The sequence below is a fragment of the Piliocolobus tephrosceles genome, chromosome X, assembly GCF_002776525.5.
Source record: "Piliocolobus tephrosceles isolate RC106 chromosome X, ASM277652v3, whole genome shotgun sequence".
Taxonomy (NCBI): Eukaryota; Metazoa; Chordata; class Mammalia; order Primates; family Cercopithecidae; genus Piliocolobus; species Piliocolobus tephrosceles.
The window spans coordinates 75,441,628-75,452,776 of record NC_045455.1 but is presented as its reverse complement, the minus strand read 5'-3'; the positions used below and the strand labels follow the sequence as shown (position 1 = coordinate 75,452,776).

At 40.7% G+C, this 11,149-nt stretch overlaps 1 protein-coding gene across 1 annotated transcript; it reads right to left on the bottom strand.

Moving 5' to 3' along the window:
• Positions 1-2,047: 2,047 nt before the first annotated feature.
• KBTBD7 (kelch repeat and BTB domain containing 7) lies at positions 2,048-7,110 on the bottom strand. The gene has a single exon (XM_023208903.3). It carries the CDS (start codon positions 6,423-6,425, stop codon positions 4,371-4,373), a length of 2,055 nt encoding a protein of 684 aa, XP_023064671.2. The 5' UTR covers positions 6,426-7,110; the 3' UTR covers positions 2,048-4,370.
• Positions 7,111-11,149: the final 4,039 nt, after the last annotated feature.

The following is an 11,149-nucleotide window of genomic DNA, read 5'->3' as shown; positions in this document are numbered from 1 at the left end:
TAGGAGAAAATGTCTCAGATATGGAGGGAATAATATGCAACAATATCTGTTCCCTGCCTGCTCTGTGCCTTGGACCATGTTGAGTCCACAAGGGTAAAGTGAGAAAGAGAAGCTGTTGGCAAGGGTCTAGGTGACAAAATAGCCCAGTGTTAAGAAGTGGGTATAAAACCTATTGCCTGTAAGGTACTCCTCTAAAATTTGGCAGCTTCTCTGAATAGTACCTTTTTGTTGTTGTTTTTCATTTAAAAACTGTCTTATATATGCTTAATCCACTCTATGGTTCTCAAATAGATTATCAATTAATTCTCTTGGGATTGCTAGTCACCTTTTCTATAATTTTGCCTCCTAATACTTTCTGCTTTATTATATTAGCTATAACAAATATTCTTTTAAAATTAGTTGTAAAGATGAAACAGTGTTGAAGTTTCAAATAGATATGGGAAGTAGAGATGTGATGAAAGGATATTTACATTCTGGTTATCAGATTTTTGGATTTCAAAGACCAGTCAACTTTCTTTTAGTGTTTAGGGGACTGATATAAGGCTGAAGAATTTTTACATTTCCAATTTTTGAACAATAAAACAAATCTAATAGAATAATTTTTATTTTCTAACTCATTCATTGTGTTTTATAGTTTTTCACTTCAGCACAAATTGGTAAAAAATAACATCGGGTAAAGCACTGGTTCCTGGTTTAATGAGCAGGGTTTAACAAATTGATTATATTTTTTGACTACATTTACTATAGATCCCTTTCAGGTAGATGCACTTTTCCAATCACTTGTTTTCCTATTTATGAAGAGACAATGAACTTTTGCTACTAAGATGTATTTTTAATAATGAGCCATGGTGCCAATAGTTTGAAACATCTGAACCATGTATTTTGCTTTAAATCCTAATATATACACAGCCTTCTTGGACAATAATCGTATCACTTACATTTGTTTAACACTTGAGTTTCAAAGCTTTCATATACACTAGTGCACGTTATTCTTTGAATAGTTTACATTTTGTTATCCATTCTTCCATTACTCATCATGAGGAAATTAGAATTTCAGAAATGTCAACTTTGCCTTCATTCTGAGGTACTAATTTTCACATTTCTTTCAGATGGTGAATGTATATATTTTTTAATTTGTTTTATTTTTATTTTTTTTGAGATGGAGTCTTGCTCTGTCGCCAGGCTGGAGTGCAGTGGCGCGATCTCGGCTCACTGCAACCTCTGCCTTCCGGGTTCAAGTGATTCTCCTGCCTTAGCCTCTTGAGTAGCTGGGACTACGGGCGCACACCACCACGCCCAGGTAGTTTTTGTATTTTTAGTAGAGACGGTGTTTCACCGTGTTGGCCAGGATGGTCTTGATCTCTTGACCTCGTGATGTGCCCACCTTGGCCTCCTAAAGTTCTGGGATTACAGGCGTGAGCCACCACACCTGGCCATATATTATTTCTTTAGCCCTATTTTGGGAATTACTCCTTCACCCTACAAACATTTGAGCTATGTGTCTTGTGAAAAATGCAAGTTTCTTTTTGTAGATATGTTCTTGAGACCTTGTCACAAGAGTTTTTACCCTGGGTGTGTGGATGAACTTCAGAAATGTCGTTATACCCTTAAAATTATGAAATTATGAACACAGGCATTTTCCTGAAGAATGGGTCCAAAGTTTTCATCATATTCTCTATTAAGATCCAGGCACCAAAACAGAGTAACACTGCTCAACTAAAGGAGGTCTGAGGGGCTATTATAATTTAATCCTAACACTACATTTAAAAAAGTTATTTGCTAAATTAGTCTTCTATTTTACCTTTTTGAAAACACCAGTATTACTTACTGTTTGAATTTAAAAGCATATGAAATAAAACTAAATCTTACCAATGGCAGTCCTACAAATGACGTTATAGAAAGCATTTGTTAAACGATGTGCTGATTAATTGGAAAACTTAGAAAAGGATTCTTGTCATGAAGATATTTCAGCACTGCTAGTTCACTGCACAGGGAGAATTTTGTACATTTAGCAGACCCACTGAATTAGAAAGTCAGGAAACCTGGGTTCTAGTACCAGTTTTATTTATAACTAACCATGTACAAATCACTTATCTATAAAATAATGGTTAACATCTACTTCTTAATTCACAAATAGATCACAAAACCAAGATCCTTCCCAAGAAAACCTCACTGAAAACCAAGACATTCCCACTATTTAGGCTAGGTTTTAACTCAAAGGTTAAGAACTCAAAGGCTCAGAAAGACAAACTGGAGCATTTGTCTTTTATTTACCAGTTGCATACCTTAATTCTGCAGATGGATAATCTGCTTGACATAAGCATTGCCATCTCTCAATTTCTACAAAACAGAAAGCTGCCAACAAGAAGGTAATGGTGAAGAAAAATTTGGCTCAAAAATAACAAAACTAAGAAATAGCTTTGTATTAAGTGCAGTACTTATAACATCCCTGATGTCAAATGAACAAAATTTAGCTTTAGGTCACAAAAGCACATTTACCCTTTTGAAGAAACATGTATTGCTAGGGCAGGCATCTTACTTCACTAGAAATAACGTTAAACTTGTAGACTGTTCAAACGGCCAATCAAAATGACTAAGAAACATGATTGTGCGTTTTGTTTGTTTCTTTATCCTTTCTCTTTCCTTTTCGTTCAAAAATTCAGTTCCCCATCCTAGACCAGACTCCTGTCCTCTGCCAGGGTGTAAGAAAAGTTAGCATTCTGTCACTACAGAACATAGAAGAGGAATTAGCATGTTATTGAATAAAGAATCAGGAAGATAATTCTAATTGGGTATAGAAAACTTTATACACCATAAACATCTGTATATGTACACCACTTATCATATATATGTATTGTGACAATCACATGTATTAATAAACCGTCAAAAGGTAAGCACCTATATTTTCTTGTAATTAACAATTTCAGTTTTGTGCAATTTAGTCTATATTTATGGACTTTCCCTTACATATGGTGACAGAGAGACTGAAACATGGTTCACAGAGAAACACAGAACATATACAAATCTCATAATAAAATAACCATGTATACCACTGTTTAGGGAAATATTTTAGAGGAAACATACTTTCACTACTGGCCCCAAACCCCATTATTCACTTAGGTTCTTCAATGTCAACTTTTAATACAAAAATACCTTCAAGCTGATAAGAACATTCACAGTGACTTACAAAATGGACAATATTCCAATGCTACACAAAATGGTTTTATAATACACAGCTTAGAGTTTTAAAGTTCTTGGCTGGCACTTGATTTTTTTTTATAGCTGATAGACACGATAACTACTGATCTGAATAAAATACCATTTTTAGCTTATATATATGTTCTAAACCATATCACCTCACAAAACAGTAAAGAATAAATCACTTTGTTGAAGAATCCTCTAGGACAAACACCAAACCTATACAGCCAAAATATTTTAGGGAGGCAAATAAACATTTTAAGACAAGTCATGACCAGTGGATAAAAATTTGCATTACCCAATTATATGTCTAGGAATTCTTCTTCTGAGTCCATAAAGCATGTATTCGGCATAGATTAAAAATACAAACGTAAAAAGCAAGTTACTTTTTTTTTTTTTTTTGGTTTAGAAGGGTGTTTTTTTTTTGGTTTAGAAGGGTGGCATTACTAGAATGGGTGTTTTTTGGGATAGAAAATTGGTCACATATACCAAATACACATTTTATATTCCAAAATAAAAACTGAGATTTATTTTAAAACAGTGGAATCCTGATTTTTATTTACTTATTTATTTTTTACTTTCTGTGAGCTTGTGAGGCCATTCTGCACATTTATCAAAATGAAATCATTATTCAGTAACCTTCCTTTGTAGAAAACCAAAATAATTTTACAAACTATATTTAACTTAGAATATAAAGAACTGACTAGTGTCAAATTTTGAAAATCTACCACTTTATTTTGAAGGAAAGTATACATCCTTCAAAACTCCACCAACAATTCCTATTATACAGATTAAAAAGTTAAATTCCTTGTGGCACTAACCAAAACTTAAAAATTAACAGAAGACTGAATTAAAAAAAAAAAAAAGCATACTAACTAATCAAAACAATCCACTGTGCAACGAATATTTGAACAATGAAAAAAACCTACCAAGCATCCCAGTCAATTACATAGTTCTTGCTTCCATATTTTAATTTTGGACTTTCAGGAAGGTATATTATTAAACAGGTCGCTTTTGTGGACTGTTTAAACCTTGTAGTATTTCAAAATATTACCCTTTCTAAACCAAATCTGTGGTCCTGGTCAACTTTTTTTTTTCCAAGAAAAAGAAAGGATATGTGTTTAAAATACATTCCGTAGCAGTGGAAGCATCTTAGTGTCTCAAAATACTATTTACAAAGAACCCTGCTGATCCTGTGCATTTCGCTGAGGTGCTACTTGCACCCAGACTTCATCATCTGAAAAAGAACTTGAACTTCCTGACTCAGAGTCCAGCTCACTGAATCCATCTAAGTCCCATTCAGTACTAGACTCACTCCGTGCATCATCTTCCTCAGTAATAAAACTCTGACCAGGTTCAAGGCAGGAAGGATAAACACGAGCACAAAGGCAAATAAAGCCAGAGTCAAACTGCAAAAGGCCTAACATGGTACCTATATTAATCCACTGATCTTCCCTAGTATCATACTCATACACTGTCACTCGGTTCTTTTTCCATTGGGGGGTTGTAGAAGTGATGAGAAGCAACTTTCGGTCATGATTGACAATCTGGTAGTTGTGGGTCTCTGAATCCAAAGGAATATTACTAATCCGCCTCCATTCTCCCCTAGCTGGGTTGTAGACCTTCATGACTGGGATGTCACAGATACAATAGATTTCATCATTGAAGACACATGCTTCCTGAAAGTCACTGCGTTTAAGAGAAGCACAGTTCAGCCACATATTGTGGCTAGGATCATAGCAGAGCATGCGCTTACTGTTGACAGCATAAAGATAGTTCTGAACCACTATGAGTTCAAATGAATAGAAGGAATGAGGGACAGGAGCCACCAATGCCCACTGGTTTCTCTGAACACTGTAGCATTCCACTTCCTTCAGCTTAACTCCAGTAATAGGGTCTCGCCCCCCCAAAATGTAGATGTAGCCATTGAGATATGCCACATCCATGCCCTCACGACACAGCAAGCGATCTGCAAGTTGCTGCCAACTATTCTGAGCTGGTTTATACACCCAGAGGTCTTTCCTGGGCTGGGCAGCTAGATAGATGTCATGGTCTGGGGAGACACAGACAGCTGAAGAGGTAACAGTCTTAGTGTGAGCAAAGCTGGTCAAAGGTGATGGCATTGTGTAAATGTCCCCTGAGTAAGGGTCATAGCAGAGAAAGGGATCTCTGGGGTGTCCAAAGAAGATCACCATCTCCTTGGCACACATACCCAGTCTCTGGGGTGGATTTTCTGCTGCAGATACAAGAGAGTTGCTGCTGCTACTGCTGCTGCTGCTGTTTGGCACTGGCACCAGAGACTTGTACAACAGGTCACCATAGCGCATCTGCAGGGCCCCTTCAATAACGTCCAGGCAGTACTTCTTCACGATGGGCTTGGTCAGCAGCCCTTCTAAGTAGTCCTGATCTTCTTCAGTGAAGTGCATCCAGCGCACGCACTTGAAGACTTCTGCAGCACTGGGACCCCGCTCTTTGGGAGCTGCCTCCAGCCACTGCACTGCCACGTGGCACACAGTCCGCTCGCTCTCTATGTCCAGACTATCCAAGCGTAGGACAGCCAGCAGCTGGGCCAGGGTCAGATCTGCTAGAGTCTCCTCCCGAACTGAACCCATTCGGCTGAGCTGCTTGAAGTTGTGAGCTATATAGGACTGGGCCTGGGATCGCAGCTTGTGATGGTCGAAGGCGTCTGCAAACTTGAGGATGGAGGTGCAGTTGGTCAGGTCAAGACGTCGGGCTAAGAAGGAGGCACAGGCTTCCCGCACATACTCCAGCTGTAGCATGTCGGAGGCCGCGTACAGGCGCTGCACATTGGCCTCGCTGAGAGACACACGACCCGTGTAGCAGTAGTCGACCAACACCTCGAAGGACTCGGCGTCCACATCGTGCATGGTCACGCTGGTCTGCTGGCTCTCGTACATGCCACCTGTGAACATGCTCTTGAAGTAGGGACACGCAGCTGCTAGCACGTTGCGATTGCAGGAAAAGAGGCGACCCGTGCCAGGCCCGCTGCCAGGCGTCACCACCTCGATGGTCACATCACACAGCAGCCGCGCGTCGTAGAAAGACTTGAGCTGTGCCAGCAGGGCTGCAGAATGGGCCGTGTCCTTTAATTCCTCTGGACCCGTGAAAAAGGCCGAAACCGAGGGCTTGGAAATCCTCTTGGGCCGCCTCCCACCGCGGGGGCTGGCGAGGCGGCGAGAGCGCGGGGCGTCTTCCCGGGACTGCATGGTGGAGATGGCGACGGGCGCTGATAGCGAGAAAGGCTGCCGGACCCGGCTCTGGCTCCTCCTCAACCTTCCCTCGCTGACACTAAGACAAGCCGCGTCCTGGAACAGACTGCGGCACGGGCCGCACTTCTGAATTCGGCCCTATCCCGCGGTGAGGCCTCCCTTTATTGCGTAGACAGTGGCTGACTCACCCTCTCTCACTCCCGCGCCCTTTCTCCGCCTCCGCTCGCCCTCACAGGACCCGCTGGCTTGGAGCCGCGGAAGGCCCCACTGCCGCGCTGGCGATCCTGCTAGGCGCCCAGGAGAACTACCGCTTCCAGGTTGCCTTTCGCGCCCTGAGGCCTGCTGGGGCTCTCGGACGGCCGGGCGGGGACAGAGAGAAAGAAACCGCTTTGCATGTTGGGAGGAGTAGTTTGTGTAATATCGCGAGCTTTCCTTTCGCTGAAAGGAAATTCTGGATATGATGGTGAAGTGACGATGTCTCATTATTGTTGTCCAGGCTGGTCTTGAACTCCTGAGGACTCAAATTATCCTCCTGCCTCCGCCTCTCAAAGTGCTGGGATTACAGGTGTGAGCCACCGGGCCCTGCCGGTATTTCATAGGGTTTTGTGCGATTGAATGATACATTTACATAGGATACTTAGATACATGTATTTTTTTGGTTAGAAGAATAATAAAGCGTTACCCCGTGCCTAGAATGTAGCCAGTAATTGTTAGATTCTCTTTTATAATTTATGATAAATGAGGCACCCACTAATTTGAAACCGAAATTTTTTTTAATTTTTAAAATTATTTTAAACCGCAAAATTTTACAAAGAACTTACAGTTTTTAATTTTTATTCTTTTGAAAGATTTTGAAGGGAATTAACAATATTTTCAATATTAAATGATTCCTATTGGCCTCGTTTAATAAGGATGTCTTAGACGACTAGGTTGAGGTCCTAAAGAACAGTATTGATAGATGGCCTCAAATATGCAAATCGGGCATATAAAAATAGATTATTTGCTGCTCTCACTAACATTTCATCTCTGGGGAGCAGGAGTATTTTCATTAAGCTCCAAATATGAGTGTTTTCAAGTCATCTAATACAGCCTCTTTCACTGCCATTCCACATATCAATTAACAGATTCTGTAATTGCCTTTATTAAGGAGTTTTAGGGAGTATTTAACTCAAAATATTTCAAGAAACAGACTTTGTTCTGTACAAAAGCACGTGATTCTCAGAATTCAGCATTAGTACATGCCCTGACATTCCTTGAATTAACATACAGTATAGCCTATGCTTTACAAAAGTCTTTTATATTTGCATTGATCAACAGTTAAATCATCAAAATCAAGTACTAGAGATTGAGGCAGGAAAATAGGGTCTGGAGGCAGGGAACATAAGGCCGATTCACACTTTAGCTATAACAGGAAATATCCTCTCCATAGGGTGTACGCCGAGTAAATGAGTTTGTAACTTTAATTCATTCTCTTTGTTTACATAGGGTATACACCAAGTAACCAGTGGAATCCTCTAGAGGGTATGTAAACCTGCAGGAATTCTGTAACAGGGCCCTTGAGCCCCTGTGCTGGGCCTGCGCCCACACTGGAGTGTACTTTCATTTTCAATACATCTCTGATTTTGTTGTTTCATTCTTTCCTTGCTTTGTTTATGTGTTTCGTCCAATTCTTTGTCCAAAACGCCAAGAACCTGGACACCCTCCACTGGTAACAGATTGACTTTTTCAGATAACTTTTATTACAAAACCAGTGACTGCTCCTGCTGCTAGTTTGTTATGTTACCATAACCCAGTAAAGAAAATCATCAGTATTATATGGATGTATGGATAACACATTACAAGAGAAAAACTTTCAAATTGTTTTTCTGTTATCAGCTGAAGATAACTTCAACTTATCAGCTGAAGTCCACTGGAAATCCTCTAGGGTAGACACATTAAATTAAGTCAGCCTCTGGGCTCCAATATCTCCTCTGTAAATAAAAAGAGATGTTAGACATCCCTCAGATACACCAGAGAGAATTAAGTCAGTCATTGTTAGTAACAATGATTGTTTCCTCACTTGCAGTGAACAACCAGTTAGGGAAAAAAGTCTTTTTTCTTTTCTTTTTTTTTTTTTTTTGAGATGGGGTCTCACCCTGTCACCCAGGTTGGAGTGCAGTGGCACCATAATAGCTCACTGCAGCCTTGAACTCCAGGGCTCAAGCAATACTTCGGCCTCAGCCTCCCAAGTAGCTAGGACTATAGATGCATGCCACCACACCCAGTTAATTAAAAAAAAAATTATAGACGGGTCTCACTATCCTGCCAGCCTAGTCTGGCACTCTTCCTGCCTGAGCCTCCGAGTTGCTGTAATTACAGGCATGAGCCACATGACCGGCACAGGAATGGCCATTTTAAAAAACTTCTTAGAATATTGGTAAAATACACATAACACTAAATTTACCATTTAAAATTTTTCAGTGTATAGTTCTTTAGCATTAAATACATTCACACGGTTCTGCAACTATCAAAAAACTGAAGCTCTGTACCCATTAAACAGTAACTCTCTAGTCCCCCACTTCTGGCAACTGCCATTCTACTCTTTGACTCTATGAATTTGACTACTCTAGGTACCTCATATAGGCAGTGACTTATTTTTACCTTCCTTATATCTCCTCTTACTGCGTTATTTGCCTCAGGTTACCTGTCACACAATTGAAAATATCTATTAGCCACTATTCCCTAAGGTCTAGAGCTATGTGCTGTCCCATAAAACTTGGAAATACTTTATATCTGTGCTAGCTGATACAGTAGCCAGAAGCCACATGTAGCTCTTGAGTACATGAAATGTGGCTACTGCAACTGAGGAATTAAATTTAAAATTTTAGAAATACAGCATGATATACCATTACAATTCAATGAAGAAAGAAAATTCTTTTCAACAAATGTTATTGGAACAACTGGATCAATAATGTAAGACAAAAAGTTGCCCTTGCCCCTACCTTACACCATAAGCAAAAAATTAATTCAAAATTTCTCTTAATACTAAATGGAAGGCCGGGCGCAGTGGCTCAAGCCTGTAATCCCAGCACTTTGGGAGGCCGAGACAGGCAGATCATGAGGTCAGGAGATCGAGACCATCCTGGCTAACATGGTGAAACCTGGTCTCTACTAAAAAATACAAAAAAAAAAAAAAAAAAACTAGCCGGGCGAGGTGGTGGGTCCCTGGAGTCCCAGCTACTCGGGAGGCTGAGGAAGGAGAATGGCATAAACCCGGGAGGCGGAGCTTGCAGTGAGCTGAGATCCGGCCACTGCACTCCAGCCCGGGCAACAGAGTGAGACTCCATCTCAAAAAAAAAAAAAAAAAATACTAAATGGAAAAGTGGAAACTATAAAGCTTCAAAAAGAAAACATAGGGACAGGCGTGGTGTAATCCCAGCACTTTGGGAGGCCAAGGTGAGAGGATCATGAGGTCAGCAGATTGAGACCATCCTGGCTAACACAGTGAAACCCCGTCTCTGTTAAAAATTCAAAATAATTAGCCGGGCGTGGTGGTGGGCGCCTGTAGCCCCAGCTACTTGGGAGGCTGAGGCAGGAGAATGGCATGAACCTGGGAGGCGGAGCTTGTAGTGAGCCAAGATGGTGCCACTGCATTCCAACCTGGGGGACAGAGTGAGATGAGACTCTGTCTCAAAAAAAAAAAAAAAAGAAAAGAAAACATAGAAGACTATGGAAGACTATAGCTTTGTGGTTGGCAAAGTTTTCTTGGGACACCAAAAACACAGGTCATAAAAAAAAGACATAGTGAATTTCAACAAAACTACAAGCTGCTGCCTACAGAAAGGCAGTGAAAACAACAAAAGATAAACCATAGACTGGGAAAAAATATTGGTAACATGTATACCCAGTGGCCAATGCAAATTAAATTCACAATGAGAAAACACTGAATACCCGAATGGCTAAACTTAAAAACATCAATGATACTGTATATTGGTGGAGATATGGAGCCATTGGAACTCTCTTATGCTAATAATAAGAGTATAAATTGGTATAACCACATTAGAAAACTCTTTTGTAGTTTATTTTAATATTAAACCCCCTGTAATTTAACTCCCAGGCAGTGCCCCAGGGACATGAAAACATATATCCACAAAAACATTGTGTAAGTATCTTCATGATAGTGTTAATGACAAAGCTGGTCCTGTGAAGATGAGATTTTTCCCTGTTCTATGTCATGAAGCCAAGACATGAGCATCAAGCAGTGCAGGTTTTATTCCATGGCCATGGAAATGAGAAGCAGGAGCATGGCTCACAAATCAATTTCTCAGCTTCTGAGAGCTTCCCAGCCCCGATGCCCTGATATAAGGCATCTTTAATGAAGAGGATGGGTATTAAAAGCAAGGGGTGGGGCTGGGCACAGTGGCTCACACCTGTAATTCCAGCACTTTGGGAGGCTGAGGCGGGCAGATCGCTTGAACCCAGGAGTTCCAGATCAGCCTGGGGAACATGGTGAAACCCCATCTCTACTAAAATACAAAAATTAGCTGGGTATGGTGATGGACACCTGTAACTCCAGCTACTCAGGAGGCTGAGACAGGAGAATCACTTGAATCCGGGAGGCGGAGTTTGCAGTGAGCCCAGATCACACCACTGCACTCCAGCCTGGCTGACAGAGTGAGACTCCATCTCAAAAAAGAAAAAGCAAGGGGGGGAATATTTGTGTTTTTTCTTGGCATGTGTGA